The sequence below is a fragment of the Apium graveolens genome, chromosome 2 (genome assembly GCF_009905375.1).
Source record: "Apium graveolens cultivar Ventura chromosome 2, ASM990537v1, whole genome shotgun sequence".
In the NCBI taxonomy this organism is placed as follows: domain Eukaryota; kingdom Viridiplantae; phylum Streptophyta; class Magnoliopsida; order Apiales; family Apiaceae; genus Apium; species Apium graveolens.
In genome coordinates, this window is record NC_133648.1 from 265,786,936 (window position 1) to 265,809,636 (window position 22,701).

At 31.6% G+C, this 22,701-nt stretch overlaps 2 protein-coding genes and 1 long non-coding RNA gene across 4 annotated transcripts; all 3 read right to left on the reverse strand.

Moving 5' to 3' along the window:
* Nucleotides 1-7,524: 7,524 nt before the first annotated feature.
* LOC141708431 (uncharacterized) lies at nt 7,525-18,259 on the reverse strand. Of its 2 annotated transcripts, none has more exons than XM_074512079.1 (12): nt 18,016-18,259; nt 16,820-17,009; nt 16,674-16,748; nt 15,947-16,053; nt 14,834-14,894; nt 14,081-14,140; nt 13,910-13,984; nt 11,330-11,482; nt 10,273-10,327; nt 9,392-9,514; nt 8,017-8,246; nt 7,525-7,883 (listed from the first exon to the last, which is right to left on the reverse strand). In XM_074512079.1, the coding sequence occupies exons 1-12, from the start codon at nt 18,045-18,047 to the stop codon at nt 7,872-7,874; spliced, it is 1,173 nt and encodes a 390-aa protein (XP_074368180.1). In that variant the 5' UTR covers nt 18,048-18,259; the 3' UTR covers nt 7,525-7,871. The 2 variants fall into 2 exon arrangements, with proteins under 2 accessions (XP_074368180.1, XP_074368179.1); XM_074512078.1 differs by having other exon boundaries at nt 7,525-7,888.
* A 959-nt stretch (nt 18,260-19,218) lies between these two features.
* Nucleotides 19,219-22,448, reverse strand: LOC141708433 (uncharacterized). Its single transcript, XR_012569478.1, has 2 exons — nt 22,382-22,448; nt 19,219-19,500 (listed from the first exon to the last, which is right to left on the reverse strand). It is a non-coding gene; the product is annotated as an uncharacterized LOC141708433 (long non-coding RNA).
* Nucleotides 20,723-22,418, reverse strand: LOC141708432 (protein PHLOEM PROTEIN 2-LIKE A10). Its single transcript, XM_074512080.1, has one exon. It carries the CDS (start codon nt 22,026-22,028, stop codon nt 20,808-20,810), a length of 1,221 nt encoding a protein of 406 aa, XP_074368181.1. The 5' UTR covers nt 22,029-22,418; the 3' UTR covers nt 20,723-20,807.
* Nucleotides 22,449-22,701: the final 253 nt, after the last annotated feature.

The following is a 22,701-nucleotide window of genomic DNA, read 5'->3' on the forward strand; positions in this document are numbered from 1 at the left end:
CCTAACCACAATTAATTAGTAGCTTAATCACTAAGAATCAAACAAAAACAACAACTTATATCACAAGCTCTGCCAATTTCATGTGGCGTACGCTGCTCCTCCTTAAAGTTTAATCTGGCTGTTTCTTCAAGAATTGCTATTAAGTAATAACCAACACATGATAATACATAACAACTTCTTTGTTAACTAGTCGAAGATATGATATAGTTTGATACTTTAATCTGACATCTGTTTCAATATCAATAGCTTCGACATTTATAATCTCCTCAGTAAGTTCAATTTGACCCAAAAAAGTTACAAATACAGTTTTTTCGCTCAATAATTATGTTGGTTCCGTTGTTACTGTTGAAGAGTATAACTGTATACGTACTATCGGGGCGTTTTACAACACCTTACAATTTTAGAGTGACCGGTTACTTAACAGCAACATCGTTCACATACATGTTACAATTTTCGTACGAATCTGTAATGCTAGCCAATAGTAATAAGATAATGTTCTGCATCAGAAAAGTAGAGGTTAAAATAAAAGGAACGGCAGGTGTTTAAGAAATTGTAATAATCAGTCGATGTTTTCTGGTTGAAAAAGGTTGATGAAAAGCATGAACTGGAATTGTAAAATATACTCCATCAGTCGCTCTCAATTCTTATCATCCGTGGGAGAGTTTCCGTCACGCATTTTAAGATGAAGAGAAAGTATAGTTATTTAACTTTTAAAAAAAAAATTATTTTTCTGAATAAAAGTTTAAACATTCTATTTTTATTCATAAAAAGAATTTTAAAAAGGTTATAAAACTATACTTTCCATTCATCTTAACATGTGTGCCGAAAACTCTCTCAGAAACGATAACAATTGGGAGGGACGGAGGGAGTAGTAGAATAGGGAATTGATTCGTTGAGTGTAGAGAATAGAATAGAGATGAGTGTTTGTTTCAGGTGATTTTTCTTGTTTGGCAATTAGTGCCCGTTTGGGAAATATTAAAATAAGTAACTTATGACTTAAAATGAATAAGTAATTTATAAGTGATAAGTAAATAAATATTTATAAGTTACGTAAGTGTTTGGATAGTTTCACTTATAAGTCATAATTTTTTTTTAATTTAAAAAATCAAAATAAATAATTTTTAAATATAATCATATTATTTCATGAATTTTAGATTAGATTAATATTTAAAAATATATTTTTTAAAATTAAAGTTAATAAAAATGTAAAAAATCAAAATAAGTTGAGAAAAAGTACGTCATTACTAACATTCAACTTATCAGCTTATAAGTTGAAAATCCGACTTATAAGTTAGGTACACAAACAGTACTCGATAAGTACTTACGGGCTTATAAGTCAATAAGTAACTTATAAGCCCTCGCCAAACAGGCCCTTAGTTTCAGTTTTGGCATGTTACAATTTCTCACACACAATTTTTATATTTGTTGGTGGAGCTAACATGCATGCAATTACAAACTCTGTTTCATGTTTTTTGCTTTCATTTTCATTACTAATCCTGTACAAATGGTGGTAGGTTCCATGTGCTTATGCTTATTTACAAGAAGGAAACGAAATAAAAAAGTTTCATAGTTTGTACAAGTTTGATGCTTTTTCTTTCCTTTTAGCTTCTGTCTTTTATCTTGTTTGTTTTGTTATGGCCTGTTTAAACTTTAAACTACTGCCTTATACCATAAATACCTTTTATTAGTGAAGCACAAAAATTGCTTAGGAAAACAGGAACCTGTGCTTTATGAATCAAAGAAAAAATCAGTCAATTACGAAAATTTAAATACTCACGTATGTTGGAGTGATACGTGTTATTTTCGAGAGAAAATGATATCCACCACTTGACCAGAGTTCCGGATCCTATGCCCCGAGATTGATTCATTATTAGATCAAAAAGTCTCTTTAAATTTATATAAAAGAATGATACCCACCACTTGACCAGAGTTCCGGAGCCTATGCCCCGGGATTGATTCATTATTAGATTAAAAAATCTCTTTAAATTTATATAAAAAGAAGTTGTTGGGGAAATTGAATCTGAGTCTTTACATTCACAAGCACATCAAATTACCACTATACCACATGTTACTTAAGTTTTTTATCATATGTGATTGTCGTAAAAAACGACAATTTTTTTAACTTTTAAACATGATTACTAAAATATTTGTAGAGTTAGTTTTGAACAACTAAATTTGAGATACAAAGTTAAGTATAGTACATGGGTCATTCCCTTATTTATTTAACAATTTTTAATTTGAAAAATATATCTCATACATTTTTAATATATTTTTTTAATAAAAAATAAATTATACATATAATTAATTTTTTTTATATGTTGAAAAGAGATACACTTATATAAATAATATATATGTGTACTACATATTTAGATAAGTTATAATTAGCGTATTTTAATTTATTTTGAATTCAAAATTAGAACTTGACCCATTTTTCAAAAAATACTCGAAATTTGACTAAATGACTTTTCTGTAAATACCACGTCAGTACCTAAGTTTAATTTAAATTACGAGTTCGACTAGAAAATCTTACCAACAAATAAAAGTTTTGTGATATCTTATGTTGGTAAAAAATAATGTGTTTAAGGTCTTTATAAAATCAAGTCAATTGATAATATGTATCAAAATTACTAGTTTCAAAATCAGAATTTTATCCATTTTGAAAAAATACTCGAAATTTGACTACATGACCCAGCCGAAAATACCACATCATTATCTAGGTTTAATAAATTTAAATTACGAGCTCGACGAGAATATCTTACCAATAAGGATAAATTTTATAATATCTTATATTAATAAAAATTAATATTTTTGAGGTTTTTATACGATCAAGTCAATTGATATTCAAAATTACTAACTGACCGGTTTTACATTATTACACCTGGAAATTGACCCAATATTTAAATATATTCAAAATTTGACATGAGATGTCACAAGCTCCGTTTAAACTACGAAGATATATTAATCGATTTATTTATTAATGTTTCACTTTAAAAAAATTAGGTTTAAAATAATATTCAATGATGGTGAATTTATAAAGAGGTGCTTCTAAAGTCCTATATTTTTCATTCTCTTTAGAAAAAATTAAACTACAACTATAAAGTAAAATTAATAATTTTCATTAACATGTTATTTGAAAAATGGTAAGACATTTGATGCTTGTTCATAAAAAATAGTTTATTTATTGTATTATTTAATTAAATATATATTTATATTCAAATATTTGTGAGACAGATCCTAAATTTTATATTATTCAATTTAATATGGTTATTTTGTGGAGTTCTCGAGTCCAAAATCCTAACTTTATATTACAATCCAATCTAATGATTCATCTATTATATTTTTAATAATTTAAAAACTAAAGTAATAAACTACATGATATAAAAAAGTGTTATGGTGTTATATCATTAATGTTCAGCAAGTTAAATATTTAAGTGTTCTACAACGTGAATACGTATGTTCTTCAAACTGATCATGTTCTGTAAAATTATATGTTCTTCAATGTTCAACATGTCAAATGTATGAGATTTGCAAGATATTTATTTAAATAGTGATATTTGTAGAACATGATTCACATTATAATACATTTTACAAAAAAAAAATTATACTATTTTACTTGCAGAACATATATGTACTCCCATACTCAACTAAAAACAAGAAATCAACATAACTTGACTTATATATATATATATATATAAGAAACTTGAAAAATTATAGAATTCAATATTTTGAAAAAATATATTTAAAATTAGCAATAATAAATTTAGAAGAAAATATTTAGTGTTGAAAAATATTGTACAACTATTTTGAATTATTTGAAAAAATGTCAAAACTATAATGTATTGTACTATTTGATTTAATTCATGTTATGTTATCTAAAAAAAATTAGTATTAGTCGATATTTTGAAAGGATTAGCAAGTTCAACTAATAGTTAAAAAAATTCATCAAATTGAAAATATTTAATTTTAGAAAAATAATATACAGTGTTATCAAGTTACTATAAAAAAAATATTAGAATCATAAATGAAAGAAACTTCAAAATAATTTGAATGATGATATCAATACAAATTTATCTTCACATTCTTGAAAAAAAACTTCTGAATATCAGTAGTTAGGGGTCATTTGTTAAATCTGAATCATTTTTTCTGGACGATTAAAATTCTGAACGATTGATAATCTGAATGCTGGACTGTTAATCCTGTTTGGTAAATAAATATCAAAATTTCTGAACGATAATATTTGTTTATCATATCCTTACGTATATGTAAAATTTAATTTGTATTTTAATCTTAATAATCAATAACAATTTTCACGTATTTTGAAAATTTAATAATAAAAACATAAATATATTTTGAATAAATATTATCCATTTAAAGATTTAAAGAGTAAACAATATTTTCAGTCGTAAACATGAAAAATATATAATTGTAAGTTTAATTTTAAAATTATTAAACAAATTTTAGACAAATGTATTCATATTAAAATCCACATTATTATTTGAATATAAACATATTTAAAAACTAAAAATATAAGTATAAATGTTAAATAAAATTAATATATGGCATGGAATTTTAATTTTATACTTTTTTTAAGAAAATCACGTATGTATTATAAATAAATATATTATATTTTTGTATTATGGTCTAGTGGATTGATATCACTTATAAAACTTATTATATCCTGAGGTTACATGAACCATCCAACTATTTTTTTGAATGAGTCGTCCAGCTAAATTCTTGGCTCATCCAGCTAACAAAAAAATTTATCAAACAATCTGAACAGGTGATTCAAGCTTCGTCCAGTACTTTTGGTATGGTACAGGGGTTAACAAATGACCCCTTAGTCTTTACAATATATGAATTTTTTTATGTCACATCCGTGAATGATGCACTGTTGAGTAAAAACATATATTGTTTGATTGTCAGTGCTACTATGACTACGATATATAAATTATTGTAATTTATTTATTAGATAATTATAATTTTTGAATAATCATGAATACATATTATTTGAGTAATTTACTGAATAACAATTAGATATATACATGATCAAGATATCTAGCATATAAATAAACGAGACCAACATAATTTACTCGAAAATATAATAAATAATAATTTACATACATAGACATACATGTGACTATATTAAAAGATTCAATTTTAATGGTGTATTTCAGAGTTTTTTTTATCATAGAGAACCCGCAACCACTACCTTTCAGGTGTGCACAGGGTAAACCCCACAGGCTCACGCAATAGCATGCAAACCACGTAAAGCGAAAGACTGTGGCTCAGGATATATAATCATAAATTCTCCTCCTATGAGATTCGAATATGTGACCAAGATGATAGTTATCCCTTCTTTAACCAACTGAGCCAACCCTTGCGGACTTTATTTCAGAGTTATTGATATATATACTAGAACAAAATAACAAAAGTCTTTTATATTCTGAAAATAAGAATAATCAATTAAATTTAAGTTTTTTTTTCCAATGTGTTAAAAACTAAATAGATTATGTCAATTTTAATTTATGAATTGATAATTATCAAACATCTCATAAAATTAACTTTGTATAATGGAGAGAATTAAAAGCTAAGTACACAGCCGAGATCAACTTTAGTTAATAAATTAAGACATTTGCAATGATATTAAATCAACATTAACGTTGAATTAAAAAAAATATTTTTCTTAAAAAATTAACTTATATTAGTTATAGTGTAAATTATACTGTGTTGAATATTATGATTGCAGGTCTTGACCATTTTAATTATGCATTACTAATCCTTTTAAATTAAGCAAGAAAATTGTAAATTGGTAATGACTTTAGTAATAAATTATCTAATTACTTCGGGTTTATTTGACTAAAACTCAAAAAATTTACTCAACTCTGCAATATATATATATATGTTAATTTTTAGTTTCTTTTTATTAACATATTGACAATATTTGTTGGATTAATTTCAATCATTTACTTTTACACGTACAGTGACTACTTGTATTCATTTAGTAAATATAAATTACACGATACAAACAAAAAAATATGTATTATGATTAAGGAGATATATTAAAAACGTTACGATTGTTATTAATGTGTTACATGAAAGTCATACACATTGATAACTTGTATTTGATATGTTTTAGACGTTATACAATATTTATCAATAAGAAAACGATCAAAAATTATACTAATATAATTCTAAGGTGTACAAAAAAAATCTAAAAAATAACCCTTGCACGGGTTATTATGCTAGTTTTTACTAACATTTCTACTGTGTTAATGATGTTCAAATGTTGACACCGGTACCTTAAATACCTTTATGTTTAACATACAGTATGTATGTTGTCACACCACTATGTTTCTACCGGTGTTTTAAAAATCGGTCTCGGCGGCCGCTTAGGCGGTGCTCAGGCGCTAGACGGTGGTAAAACGCCCCGACTCGGAACTAGGCGGTGATTTAGGCGTTTTTTCAAAAAATCAGGTTAAAATCGGGATTAGGCGGGCTAGGCGGTCAAAAATCGGTCCTAGGCAGTCTAGGCGAAAAATAATTAATTTTTTTTTTACGTTTTTATAATTTGAAATCATTAATTTCATAATTTCACACAATATCATGTCAATTTATAATATAAAGTATTGATAAGAAGTAAGAAGTAATCTAATATATTTATTTTCTCACTTAAAATATGAAAATAACATATTATAATTAATTTAAAAGTGTGAATTAAAATATAGTTAATATTGTAAACTCAATAATTAGTACATAACGCATGTCAAATGTGTAGATATTGTTTATTACCATTATAATTTCTTTTTTTAAACAAATATTTGACATGTTGATCATTATATAATTATAAAAATTAAAAATAATGTTTATATCCTTCCGATTAATCGGTCTGATTAATCTCCCACTTACCGATTAATATCTCGAAGGTACCCTCAGCGCCCTAGCACTCCTGCCGATTTCTGGATTTCTGGAACACTGGTTTCTACTGACAAGACGTAGAGAGATGAAAATAGAATCAAAACTTTTTTCTTGGTGAGATTCTGTGATGATGTGTCATTTCAGGCAGTGCTAGTACTAAAAAAATTTCATCCCTACTGTGATAAAAATAAAAACTGAATTATGAGGCGCCGTGAAGAATCCAGATATTAGAGAACCAGAAACGAGAGCTTTCCATTCGTATCAACTCTTTGGTCTTAGGAGTGCAAGTTCCGGAAAAAAAATGATCACATTTCTCCGATCCTTACTGTCCAACATGAAAGCAACATCCAATATGCTATCACATTTCTCCTATCCTTGTTCAACATGAAAGCAACATCTTACGTTAGTTAACAGGGTTAGAGGGTCCTATGGTCAGTCCACTTCTTAATTATCCAATTATGTTTTAAGCCTGTGCTAGAGCGTATCAATAGAATTTCATAAAGGGGTTTGTAATTGCAAGAGTTAAGGAACAAAATGCACCAAAATAGACAAGATCACCCTGCATTCAATATTAAAAAAAGACGCTTCATAAGGACTCAAGATAAGACAGTCTGAAATCTTGTAGAGATGGCACATATATTTGAAATTGTTAACTATAGAGAAAAAATGAAACAATAAAGCTGATTAAACGGTAAAATACCAGAGTAAATTTACAAGTTCTCATAGTTATTCCATTACGACTTCTAGGACACAATTACAGAGGCCTGAGGGCGTCACTTTCGTCTATGATCCAAATTTATAATTATATATACCACTTCTTTTGCTTCCCTCCATCATATATGATGAGACTAGCTCCTCGCTTGTTTCTGTCCACGATTATGTGAACTAAACCACTTTATACAAGAAGCTGGTCTCAATCTTCGCTACCTTGTATCTCGCATTTCATTCTTTACAAGTCAACGGGAGGACTTTTCTACGTAATCAAAAGATAGAAGTCAGCCCTTTGATCTATGTTTAATATACTATATAACGCCAGTTACTGGTGAGCATGATAAGGAAAAAGATCCTAACTCGTAGCAACTTCAATGATTCACATCTTACCTTAAACAAAAGGTCATAAGCGATATGGTCCCAAGGCAATGATATTGACATCAAGCAGCATTTGAGGGGAAGCATTTCGAAATCAGTACTATGATTCACACCAGCAGCTGCATAGGCATGCTTGGCAGCTACCGATGCAACATTCGCAGCTCTACGAACAATTTCACCAAACTGGAACCTTCTATTGGAAGATTGGCCTGGCGAGTGAGGCGATATCTGCATGCTTTGATCTGATAATAGCACTTCAGACAAAATATTCATAGAGCCTATCATAGATAATCACACTTCACAACAATTACCTCAAATAATATTAATAACAATATACCATTCAGAATAGGCATATATCATTCAATCATGCATCATGTATTTTGGATATACATGTTCTCTTAAGAACCAGAGACAGGCTCTGAAGTAGCCCTAACTAAAGGAAACAGAAGGCCCTAGATAATCTGTTTGCAAAGGAGTTGTCATATAGATTCAATGGAGAACTTTAACTGATCTGTTCAGAAGAATCGTAAGAAGAAGCACGTTATGTTAAATCTACTACTCAATTTAGAAACAAAATTATCTAGAGAACAGTCAACTTAAATTAGTTTAAAAGATATTGATCTGAAGCTTTAGAGGCTTATTGATCTTCTATTTTTTTTCGTCAGGGAAAGGCTTATTGATCTTTAATTGAGGTTTAAAGGATATTATTGGAAATGGATTTAAACTTAAATTAGTTCCACAAAATATCCTGATCAAGTTATAGATATACCTGTTAATTTATATGTGAAAACTGCAAGGGAATGCAATATGCATGGGTTATAAAACTTACAATGAACTCGTATTTAAGCCATTCCAATTTCTATCACGAAAACTTACAATTAGAGAGCTATAAAGAGAAACGCCTCAGTTTCAAGTGGGATAAATTTTAAATCATGATATTTCCCTATGAAGACTGCATATTTTAGTATCCGATTAATCATCACCAACACTCAACAAACACCAATTAACCACCAGAATGAAAAAATATTTATAAGAACAAATTTTGAAATAATCTACACGATTGTTTCTACTCAACCTTGTTCTTAAATATTGGTCAAAATGTAGACTACAAGTTTTAATCACATTATCAGTTGTTTGGAAAATTATAAGTACTTGTATTTTCGACTTGCAAGTTGAAGGTATAACTTTCTGATGATATTTCTATGTGTCAATACTACTGTCCTGGCCGAAAATATGGATATGAAGAACATGAAAGTAAACAGGGGAAGGGGGGATGATATCGTATAGATGAGTTTAAATTTCACTGTCAGAGAAACAATGAGAACACAGATGTGACATCACCAAGCTTTTGCCACAAAACTAGACTCAATAAAAAAGAGGTAATCACCTAAGACACCAGAAACAGCTACTTCAACTTGGCCACGTCCTCCAGGACCTTTCATGTATATCCTATCTGTTTTGGCAGTAGAATTACCAAGAGATAGAAGGCTCCCGAATCCAGACTTTCCCTCTGTACAACAGGGAAGATGGAGATGTTGAACTAATAAAGGATTAATGCAGGTATAACGCCCGCCATAATATAGAACAGTGACATATCAAGAGAATGGATTTATAAGTATTGGAAAACTAACAATAAGTAACCAAGCTATTATAATGTCCAAGCCAAAAATTTCGGCTTTTTTCAACAAAGTGACAAATGCATTTCATAAAAATTCTCCAATGAGTTCCTATTATTTTACTTATATATGTTTGCAGCATTGTTATCACGAAGACAACTAGTCGACGACTAGTCGACGCGAAGGTACTCATGGGCCGAGAGTCTCGAAGCCCGACTTGTCGTCGACTAGTTGACGTGAAGGTTGCCCAAGAGTCTTGTAACCCGACTTGGGGTCTTCATAACAATAATTATGGTGTACCGTGCATATTTTGAACTTACTATTCTATTACTTTTGATTTTAATTATAAAACTATCATGTTCAATTATATTATAAATTAAATCAAGTAATTATATGTATAACTTTTTACGACTAGTCGAGCGACTTATCGACTAGTCTTTACGAAGGTACTCGGGCGTCGAGGGTCGACTTGGCGCCGTGATAACCTTACTTTGCAGATCAAAGATTTCCATGTTTTACCCTTTTATACTGCTTAGGCTTTCTACTATATAATTGTAACACTCTTTCTCATATAGTAACTTGGCCAATAAACGGATGACCAGCCTTTTTATAGAAATACGAATTTGAGAGAAACAAGAAGTTAATATCGTACCTTCGTATGCTTCCCGAACCATTTGATAGCTGACAAATCCTGAAAAAAGAGTAAGCTGCAATGACAAACTAAAAAACGTGTCAAGATGCTGGCATTTCAAAAATATTATACAGACTCATGGTATACATGAAATAATTTAGTTCAGACTTCAGATCCGGAAACTGTCTTAAAGCTGGGTCCTGGTCCCTGACATGCGTGTATTAGGGACCTTTAATTTAACATACCGCACCAGGGCTGTTGGATCAATGTTTCAACGACCAGGATTAAAAAAAAAAATATTTCCCTTTCCTCGGTTTTTTTCTGCGGAAAGGCAGTATATTAAAACATTGATCCAACGGCTCTGGAGCAGTATGTTAAATAGAAGGTCCCTGACACGCATGTCAGGGACCAGGACCCCTTAAAGATAGCGGTAGACAGTAATATTGCTACGTACTTTATGGGACACGACATCAGTATCTAATCCCACAAAATTCTAGCCCTGTTGCATGTCCCTCAACATATAAACAAACAATAAAGAGAAAAAACAATACAGCATATTCTGTCACCAACACAACTTTTAGCAACACCTAGGCAGTCACGGGTTTCTATTTATATTAAAAGATAGACTAAAAAATCGATTAGTAATATCTGAGCATCAAATATAATGGCATAAAAGCATGCATCTAAGCTCGAAAAGACAAAACTACATTGCCAAAGTTCTTTCTGTGTCCTGGGGAACCGGAGAGGGTGTTTTTTTTCCTTTAATATAAGAAAAATGACTGCTCCACACAAAATGAATAAGTTTTATGTTAAACATTGGATCTTAAGTCTCTACTTCGTTATTATTGGCTAAGGATCATCTACAATAAAAGTCATATTGTTCCATGTGAAGGTTAACTTACAAGTTTCAAATAAGTACTTTTCTTGTAAATGTTAGTAGGACGTAGGTATCATTTTAATCGTTCAACTTGGACTCTTGGGGTTAAACATACCAAATGTAAAATTAAAATATGGAGTATTTGGATTCTACTTTCTAAATCGAGCACAGGTCTATAGATATTAGATAAGCATATTATACCTTTGTCTTGTTTGACTTTCTGGTATCTGCTTTACTTTTCAATGAAGAACTGTCACTAGAACCACAATCTTCTGGTGCCTTTTCACTAGGAAATGCTGCTCCGCCATTTGCATTTAGAAGTACACAGTAACAATGATCTGTGTCAGTCAGAACCTGCAAAGGAGAATTCAAATTCACATATTGTAACTAGGGTTGGCAATTTAGACCACAACCCATTAACCCAACCCAAACTTATACAACCTTTTGGATTCTAGTTAGTCATAAAATCACATATTATAATATGAGCCGGGTTGGGTTCTAAGTCACTTATTTGCTTTTAAAATTCGGGTCAGAAACTACGACACCCATATTACCCAAATTATTCAGAGAGATTATAACATATTTGGATAACTTGGGGTTTAAATGTCAAATTGTTGAACTCTCTCCTCCTTTCAAAATCTTTCTTTCATCTTATGAGCCGTAATAACCTCATCGGAATTGAAATGATAGCCGGAAAGCTGCCGGAGATTCTTCAAGGTGACGCCGGAATCTAACTATGATCAGAAATTGTTGTTTCGACGGTTAGGTAACTTAACCGTAACGCCTTAATTTTGACTTTTTACTTTCAAATTCAAATCTAAACGTTGATTTTCAACTCGGACTCTATCAATAATTGAAAGCTAGAAGTGTGCTTTTAATATACACAAAACAGTAAACTTATATTAATATTAAAATACATATATATGGACATAGCCTGGTAGGTACAATGTGATGAATAAATATTCTGATTTACTCAAATTAAAAATATATTTGGATAATATTATATTTTTATGTAAATAATAAATTTAAATAAAGTAATTTAATAACATAAAAAAATTAAGAAAATGGTTTACCCATTTTTGACCCGGAACCATTACGACCCAAACTAGATTTAAACCTGGTTTTAATTAAATATGGGTCATGTATAGTTTTGGGTCAAGACCTGGCCCAAATCCATATTTATTGATCCAAAACCGACCCAGATCCATTTTTTGCCACCCCTTATTGTAACTACAGAATAATGCAGACCAACAAGAGCTAGAGAAGAAATAGGCACGAGTGATTATGTACTTTTTTGAGGCTCGTCATAGAAGACGGACAAACTTTAATATTATTATTCTTTTTATATTTTATCTGTCTCATTATTGAATACAATTAACGTTTTATCTTTATCTAAGAAACGAGATGACAAAGATTACACCAAATAATTCCCAACCCTCCCAGAGTATAGACTTTTATTTGCCTTTTATTTCTTCCATGTACAGTGATACACGAGTGAAAAGATAATAGCATATGGAAGACAAATAATTACAATTACTAGAAATAAATAAACTATTGATAAAAAAACACAAAGAAAAACATTTCATTTAACTAATATAATGTCTTTTAACTAGATTCATCAAAATTGCAATACTTCATAATATTCAGATAATTTGAGTAGGAACTTATCGTACAAAATGTTATATTTCCCATTTTAGCATTTACAATTAAGGTATAGTGTAATCCCCTCATATATGCCAATTTGAAAATAAACATAACTGTGCTACAAAATTATTTCTCAATTTTATACTAATTTATTGACTTCAACTAAGCTAGTACTTTTCATTAAAGATCAAAAAGACATTTACACTCTATTTGGTTTGGTGGACTGGAATAGAATACAGACAAAAACTAGACGTGAAAAGGAAGGATGATAGAGATGGAAGTAAAGAGAACAAAAAGATGCGTATTTCAAATTTTGAAGATTTTGTGGAAAATTATATGAGTACGAGGAAGTAATAAGCATTCTTCGTAAAATGGAAAAACTAATTTCAAGTTGAAAACTTGAAACATGTGCCCAATGGAATGGAGGAAGCAACGAGAATTTAGAAAGACATGTCAAAAATGACACCCGTTTCATTTCACCTCATTCCACTCCTTCAAACTAAGAGCAGGGTAAGAACTCAACCATCTTTATAAGACAAGTGGGAATTCAACTATTCTACACACAGTACTTTACAATATAGTATAATTAGAAGGACAAATGCATTAGCTAATAAACGGGTTAACTTAAAAAGCTAATATTATAATCTTGTAAAAAATGATAGCTAGGCCCTGTGCTTCACATGAAAAAAGAGTAGAGAACAATATTCCGTTCTTGATATTTCTGCAAATTTTCTGAATAACTTTGTACCAAGGATCGTATTAGGATGACAAAGTTTGGAAAGAAAAGGAAAAGAACAAAAAGTTTGCAATCAAAATTCGGAAACTGGCAAAGAGTAGATGTTAAAAAACATGATGCTTCTCCAAGTTTTAAAGATAACATATGTACTTGATCATGTCTAAGATTGAATCCCTCTTTTTTTTTATCTTTTTACTCAGTTGTGAGTAAAGTTTGGAGCTGGCCTTGGATAAGAATGACTATCCTTAGTAAGTCAGCAAGAAAGAGCCTGACATGCAACATTAGAATATTATACCATGTGTAGTTAAGAAAAAAATCCACACTTCAGTTCATGCATAGATCAGGAAACAGCCAAAAGCGCTAGCACACAAGTCATATTAAAATTCAAATTTTGGAATTACCACTTCATCAAAAGTCGAATCAAAGTCATCAACTGCAAAGCAAATATCTGGATAAGCAGGTGTTGTTTCTACTTCCTGAAGAAACAGTAGCAAGAGTTGCTGCTTAGCAAAGTAAAAAGTTCAAAGCAGTATCTTACGAATGCATTTGTCAACAAAAAAGAGATTACTAGCCTTTCTTGCATCCAAATGGAAGTTAACACGGCTTGGAGATGCATAGACAGTTTTCACAACCTGCAAAAAAAACAAATATCATGCATCGTTACTAGGGCTTGAGGAAAATTGCAAGCCAAACGCTAAGAGACATCTTCATATCAAAATACACTAAAAACAATATGACAGACATAAGACTATCTTCAAAGTCAGACAAATAAAATTCACCTAAAATGTCAAAACACAAGAGTAGCGTAGGACAGAAATCAAGTGTGACCAGCCGTCAATCCGTAATGGAATTAAAAAGAATAATAAAGCCAAAATATAGAACCCTTGGTAAATGAAATTTTTATAAAGATCAATGATACTTCAATATCTAAACACGTCAAACATGTTTATGCGGACACTTAACAGTTCAGACCAAGGACAAGCTTGAATCTCAGTCAACATTGAGGATTGAAAGTTCAAGTTGCAAAAACTGCTTGATGGAAACTAAAATATGGCAACCTCCTATCCGGATTTCCAGATGTACACTTTTTTCTTGTTTGAGCATACTATTATTTTCAATTATGTTTCTTACACACGCTGGAAATGTAACAAGAATCTAATCTGAAAAGAGCTATAATGGATATAAATATGCTCCTAAAGGCATTAAAAGAATAAGAAAAACTCATTCTGCAACTCTGAAATTCTTAATACAATATATGCTCATCAGTAAGGCAATTACATTGGTAATTATGTGCAATTTATTTACAACTTTACAAGTGTGAGTACCTTATATATAGGAGACAATGGTGTTTGTTCGTCGCCTTGATGCCTCTGAAGGGCCTGACGACTGAAACCAGACAATATCTGGAGATTAGAAAAAAAGCACAGAAATTTGATATTTAAACTTCAAGATGGTTAATAAGGATTAAGGACCTGAAAATAATCAATTGTTTACATTTCATCATGAAAACCATCGAAATCAAATTGTCAAACTATCTGTTGGAATTTATAATTAAAAGGTAAAAAGTTTTCTTACATTTAATAAACTAGTTAATCATTGAAGACACGAAAACTTTTAAATGGCTATTTGGCTGTAGTGAATCATACTTTTTCACAATAAGTATGTCAAGATCAAAACTCCAAACATATTTACAGTAAATAGCTATATCTGATTTCTTCACATTATACTCAATTTATCTTGAGGGTAAATACGGCATACTTTGCTACTGACAGTCTGATTCTCTATATTATGAAAAGTCGCACAATATGAGTTCACTATATACCCAATTAGTTTTTTCTCTTCTAATTAAGATGTACAGAGGGAATTGTTTCAGAAGGTTATTTGAGATATACTAAAATAACAGTAAGATTTAATAGTAACATACAATCATATATAGTACTTTAGAGATGCAAATATTATATGAAGAGCAATTAAAAGCCTGCAAATGCAAAAGGACTTTCCAGGGGATTAAAACCATCAGTTGAAAATGTACTTGTTAGTATTATGCAAACACTGGAACCGTTCTGATCAATTTTCTACTAAATATCACCTATAATTAGCTACTAATACCCCAATATTATTTCTCATCCTCTCCTAAAAACCAAAAACCTACAATGGAGCAAGTATTGGTGTATGATGACGGTAGAGATCTTTTTTTGATTATGTTTGATAACTGATCTTCAATCAACATCAGCATATTATGCATCTGCTTCATCTGTAATCCAGATGTATACATCAATTTAATGAACCTGATAAATTTTTTTATCCCTATCCAAAAAGATTTTAGAAATAGGAAGAGGTATATATTGATGGGAGAATCCTAGCCATAAAAACACGTGGAAAGTCTCAATATGAACACCAAAAATTAATCCAACACAGAAACAAAATGAAGAAGGTACCTGCATATTGCCACTGTAACACTGAACGAAGTGTGGGCAATTAAATTCAAGTAATATGAGCATCTCCAATCCACGCTTACTGTATTCTCATCTAGTAAGTTGTTCAACTGTTGATCAATACATATGACACATGTCACTTTCATAATGTATAAACTCACAAAAGTTTCAGTAAGTAACTACACAGCCAATTGAGAAAGCTTATGAGCTAGTGTTCATATAGTATAAAATTATGGACGTTCACCAAGTAATGTCATTTCAAATGTAAAGGTTGTAAAAGAGAAACTTCATATTTCAATATTTAGCACAATCACGTGATGGAAGAGTTGGGTAGGAAGCTTAAAATGCAAAAAATATGAAGGATAGACAAACATTTTCCTGATCATCTATTATACAAGGTCAAATGCAACTGGTCTCTTTGAAAACACAAATGTCAATGATACATTGACGAAAACAATAGATGTGAGAGATAATAACTGAATACAATATCTCCACACAATCTTTTTTGCAAATATAGTATTGATACCAAATTTACTACACTTACTTGTAAGTACAACCTCAGATACAATAAACCTCTGAATAACTTATAGTTTCTAAGAATAGCTTCTACTTAAAGAGATAGGCTATTTTGGCAGCTACCAAATTTAAATTTGAGAAAACAGGTATAATAGGCATTCCACGTAATGTACAGGCACGAAAAGGATTAAACAGGTAGCCTAATTTACTATACCTTTGGTGCCCACCTGCGTACAAAGTAAGGGGAGTTTCCGTCAATGTTGTCATTAAAACCATATCCATGCAAGCTCTGCAATCAAAATTTATATTGTAAGACATAAATTCTGGCATTTACAATTCAAAAACAGGAAAGATGAATACCTTTTTTCGGACAAAGAATAGGAGATCATCGTCCTGTCGTTTTTTTGAATCCTTACCACGAACGAAATACAGATCCATGACATCCTTCCAAAAGCCAAGATCCTTTTCAACATCAGTAGCCTCCAGACCATCAGTTACAATTTGCTTAAGTAACTCCGAATGCTTCCTCACCATACTCAACAATTCATAACTGCATAATGAAGAAAGTAAGAATATGCTTAACAATGTAAGCATCTAGCAATGAATTTACATTGAGAATGTCGCAGCAGAACCAATTAGGTCATGATCGGAAATCATAAATGCTTAGTTACCCGGACTCTTCATTTTGCTTAGAGTACCCGTGTCGGACACTCGACACTCGGACATGGGTATGGACATTTGGACACTTATTTTAGACCAAGAACATGTAAATTTTTCAGAATATTGCCGAGTCCGATATTTGGATACGAACCCGTGTCCGACACCCATACCCGAGTCCGGGTAACATAGCATAAATGAACCAAATAAATATAATCATTTAACAGTAAGAAAGTGTGTTTTCACTAATCGACTAACATATAGGTGCAGTCTAGAGCAATTTATAGAGGAATTTAAGTCGTGATTAAGGATCATAAACTGTCAAATCACTTAATGAACTGACAATTAAAATGCATGTACGTGTTATCACTAATCGACTTACAAATAAGTGCAGTCTAAAGCAATTCACATAGGAATTTAAGTCGTGCTTGGGGATCATAAACACCGAAAAATTACAAGAGTAATTTGACAATTATAAAGTGTGTTATCACTAATCAACTATTAGATCTAGATCAACTTAAAGAGGAATTAAACTCGTGATTGGGGATCGTAAACTGTCAAATAACTAAAGTGATTTGACAATCAGAAGGTGTGTACGGTTATCACTATTCGATCAATTTATAAAGGAATTTAAGTAGTGATCGGATATCATAAACCGACAAAATTTACTAGAGTGAATTGGCAATTAGAAGGCCTGTTATCACTAATCGACTTGTTATCCAACTAGTCTAACCTGGCAGAGCTGAAGTTTCAAACTAAAGGTTGATAAAATGCACACTAAAACATCTAATTACGCAGAATTCAGCTTACAAGATATCGAAAAAATCAAAAAAATCAAAATTCATACATAAAATAGAGAAACATAAACCAAAAATTAGGGGAAGTTGAGAAATAGTTACCGAGAGGGAGTATCAACAACATCACGCAACATGGTTAACAACACAACCACCAGCTACACTGAAGAGTAGTATAGTTTCTAAATTAGAGGTTTGTGTTGAGGAGTTTGTTACTACTAGTAGTAGATTGATTGATTAAACCTGGGATCAGCGAGTTAGTGAGTCCAATGAGGCGAGTCAATCTGGGGAACTTTTAGGATTTTTCTTTTTTTTGGAAATTGTGTGTCCTCGAATAGATCAAACTGGGGTTTGGATTCGAATGCCCAGTTCAATAATTACATAGCGTGACCTGTGTTATAGAAATCGGCCGATTTTTCAAAAATTGCCGACAAATCGCTCAAAAATTGGTAAAAAATATTTGTCCGATTTGACCGATTTCCGATAAATCGTCGATAATCATTCGATTTTTAAAAAATCGTCCGATAAATCGGAAATCGATACCTCAACCGAATAATTCCGAAATCTGTAACCCTGAGCGTGACAGTCAATACCCAGAGATTTTTTAATTTTTAAATTTTATAATTGGCTCCTGAGATTAATTTTAAAAAAAATACATTGGATTTTCAATTTTTCTAAAGCTATCTCACTTTCAAAATAATAAAAATATAAACAGTTGAATAACCAAATGATAGTGCGGGTACACGCCCAGGTTTGTTCACAAGTTTTGCTTAAAATCTTCTTGCACACATATTATCAATTTCCTAGGTTAGATTATTTTTTATTAAAATTTAATATTTCTAACAAAATTCAGTGATTGAATAAATTTTAAGTGTAGATATTTTTGTTCAAAGAAATGTAAAGTATAACATTATTAATTTTAAGTATGTAATTTAATCAGAAAGTAGTTTTTCGATTTTAAGTGAAGGGTATTTATTTAATTTTGTATAACTTATCTAGTTCAACTATCTCTTGTTAAAGAGAGTATACAATAAGAGGTGTTGAAAAAAAAATAATTTAGAAATATAACACTCATGATCATTTTTTATAATTAATTACAAACACATACATTAGGAATCGAACTCACCACCTCTCCCGTAAGGTGGACACAGACTCAACCTCTACATCAACGCTTTGTTGGCATACTCAATTTTAAGATCTCGTGAAAATGTCTTGATTGCAAAATAAACAATTATATTAATACTGACATAAAAAATGGTTTTGATTTTGTAAAATCATATGCATGTCATGCAACAAAAAAGATAATAATGTCATCACAAGAGAGAGTACTTGATATTTTACTTTGAATTCGAATACTTCACAAATTCATTCTCAGTTTTACATTCTTGGTTGATGTTTCATAGGAGTAGATGCTTCTTTTATCTAGTACCTACTATATATGTTTGTACTGAAGTCTTCAAACCTTCCCCTGTTTTCTTCTATTTGGTTCATACAGTTTCAGACAAGAGTAGCTTCAAGATAAACATGTTAAACAAGGAAACCAATGCGTATGTTCCAATCTACATCACGATTTTCTTCCTCCTTGAGCAACTGCCAATTTATTATACTGTCAATGATACATAGCAAACTCAGGAAAGAACACAATTAAACGAAAGAAAAACTCGATCCGTGCAGCCTAAAGCAAATTCTTGAGGGAACTGAATCTTAAAGTCAGAAATGAGCTGAAGTGCTCAAGTAATGAAGTTCAACTCTTTGTATCACCTGCACAAAGCAGATCCAGAACAAAAGCATGTATAGAAGGGGGTTCTGCTATACTTTTCAACATATGCTACTTGAGCAAAAAAAAAGATCTAAATATATCAGTACAACTGAAGTGAAGAAAATTGTCCTCCAAAACATTGTAAAATCAACAAACTGGAAAGAGGAAGGAGATATGATAACTCAGATCTACAAATTTTCTGGCACCGCGTGTTGTGCCCTTCATGCTGTCAGAAAACCCCATAAAAACGGCACAATCTTCCAACGTCAAAAGTGGATTGAGCAATTCATTTTATAAAAAGAAAATTAAAATTCATTAAGATGTATACACAAGTCACAACCATGTACTCAATTCATTTTATAAAAAGAAAATTAAAATACATTAAGATGTATACACAAGTCACAACCATGTAGATGCAGTTAGTTTTACATACTTACATTGCAGTTGACTATCACCCCTAAACTAATTTTTTGTAATCTGGACAAAAAAAGGCACAAGGAGCAATCCCGCTCACAAAAAACAAGCACAAAACACAGAATGTACATATGACTAAGAGTGAGTAATAAATAGCCACCGCTTGACCTCTAATATAACTTGTAAGAACATCCCAATTACAAAATCTTGAAGTTGAAGATGTCTAAATGCTGTATCTATGTTGAAATATCATGCAAATTCAACTTTGGCAGAGTAACTAACTAAAAACTATATTAATCTTATGCTTTGTAGATTAATTTACATTGCTGAACCAATAGATATAGTGTGTTTACTGTTTGCACACCGTTAGACAAAGAAATGCATAGATCAAGGTTGCCAATGTGTTGATAGAATGATGCCAAGGAAAACCACAATTATCTCAAAAAGTTGACTTTTTCCGGTAGAGATGATTCCATGGGTCAGCTTGTTTTGAGAAATGACAGATGGGCACATTCACAGAAAAACTTATACTCCTATCAATTAGGTATTCTAAGCAAAACAAAAAAGGTATTTAACAATGGCACAATCCACATTGCATATGTGAAGGAACTGAAGTTGTAATGTTACTAGACAAACACAGATACAAATGTACTAGCCATGTCGATAAAATTTCCTTTTTAAATAATACATGAACAGTTTAAATAGGTAGAGATAAGTCGACCAATTAAGCAGGCAAGAATGCCCTTGTTCCACCTAGGATATGTAAATACATGGCAACACATAGAGTAACAATAACAGATGACTTAGCACCAACATACTGGACAACTTCTAGTCCTCTGCCTAGGACTTCTTGGTGAAGTACATTAAAACTTCTCCTCAAGCCGTCCATGAGTTTTCGCAAGACAAACTCCACAAGAGATCTCACGGTTTCAAAAGTGACCCTCCCAGTCATATCGAGAACAAATTTTCTATTGCTTGGGACAGCCAGTGTAGATGAAACATTTGTCACCCATGGGTTATTCTGAATATCAAAGTACGAGTTTTTCTCCTGCATCTTTGCAGAATATCCCTCTTGCCCATAATGCTCGTCTCCTGTCTTGCTTGGACCACCTGAATTCTCATCACCAGAAAAAGAGGTTGAATTCGAGCCAGTCAACACTTGATGAGACGTTTTCACGAGTGTCTCAACCGCACCATTACAAACAGACACCAAAACATCCCTCATTTGTGTTTGATACTTAGAATTAGTTAACGCAGAAAACATATCATCATAAATATTAACACTCGCAGTCCTATCAAGATAAACAGCAACTGCAGTGCTAACAAATGTCTGAATACTATCAGCCATAACTACTTTACACCTTTCATCACACAACAAATCCATCCACTTGGACGAATTCAAATCCTGACTCCCATTCAACCCTTCATTACTCGCCTGAAAACCCAATACCAAATTCCTCGCAAAATTACCAACAACAACCGACACAAACCCCGTCCCAGCTTTCGAAGTCAACTTATCCATAACCCCATCAACAAAACCCGAATTCCCACCCTCCACATTCCCACTCTCCGCCCTATACCCCCTCAAAACCCCCAACACAACCGCCTCAGAAACCCTACTCAACGACCCCGAAAACTCCTCACTCCTAGCAATTTTCGACAACTGCTTCAAACTATTCGGAATTTCATCCGAATCCGATCCCAAAAACTCCTTCAAATCCCTAGACACAACTCCAATCATCTCCGAAGAATCCGAAACCACCTCAAGAATCCTAACCAAACCCCCCAAAATCTTACCAAGTCTCTGCCTTTTCCTCCTCACACTCTCCAAGTTACAAACTTTATAAACCCCATAACCCGAAACCCCGAAAGCAGCTAACAGAATCAACCACTTCTTATTCTTTCTTGAAAAATTCAAACTTTTATCCACTAATTGCAGATCCATTCAAGGAATTACACTAATTCAATCAGAACCCTAGAGCTAAAATTACAAACCCTAGGGCTCTAAGCTTGAAATTTGGTGCTTAAAAATGATCAGTTTGGAAATTAAAGTTTGGATAGGCGTTTTAGTTTTGCGAGTTTCGAGGAATCAAGAATTTGAATAGATTAGGGGTTACATAAAAATAAAAAATGAAATAAAATCTCTGTGATATGTAAATTAAGTATATATGTACGTGATTAGAGAGAGAGAGAGAGAGAGAGATAGTAGAGAGAGAGAGAGAAGTGTGTGTGTGTGTGTGTGTGTGTGAGAGAGAGAGAGAGAGAGAGAGAGAGAGAGAGAGAGAGAGAGAGGATAACCTGAGTAATGGGAAGTGATGACAAAACGGTAGAGAAAGCAGCTGCAATTGTGCAAGATTGCAAGTAGATGATTTTATGGTCGTTGACAGTTTTTAATTGTGTGTGTATATATAGGTGAATAGATTTTTTTATATATATTTTTAATTTGTTTTCGATAATACCGAGGTGTATTAAAAAAAATCCAAAAGAAAGAAATTAAGATAGAGAGTAGAGAGATTTGAGCAGTTACCTGTGATTTACCCGAAATAAATTTTATTATTACCGGTTACTTGAGAAGATACTTTATATAACGAACGTGTTAAGAAAAAATCAATTTTTTT

Excerpts from the sequence above, each read along its gene's own strand:
- LOC141708431 (XM_074512078.1), bottom strand. The coding sequence starts at position 18,047 with ATGTTGCGTGATGTTGTTGATACTCCCTCTCG. Across the intron at positions 14,895-15,946 it reads GTTACAGTGGCAATATGCAG|TCGTCAGGCCCTTCAGAGGC; the intron begins GTACCTTCTTCA and ends GTCTGGTTTCAG. Across the intron at positions 8,247-9,391 it reads AGCTGTTTCTGGTGTCTTAG|ATCAAAGCATGCAGATATCG; the intron begins GTGATTACCTCT and ends TGCTATTATCAG.
- LOC141708432 (XM_074512080.1), bottom strand. The coding sequence starts at position 22,028 with ATGGATCTGCAATTAGTGGATAAAAGTTTGAATTTTTCAAGAAAGAAT.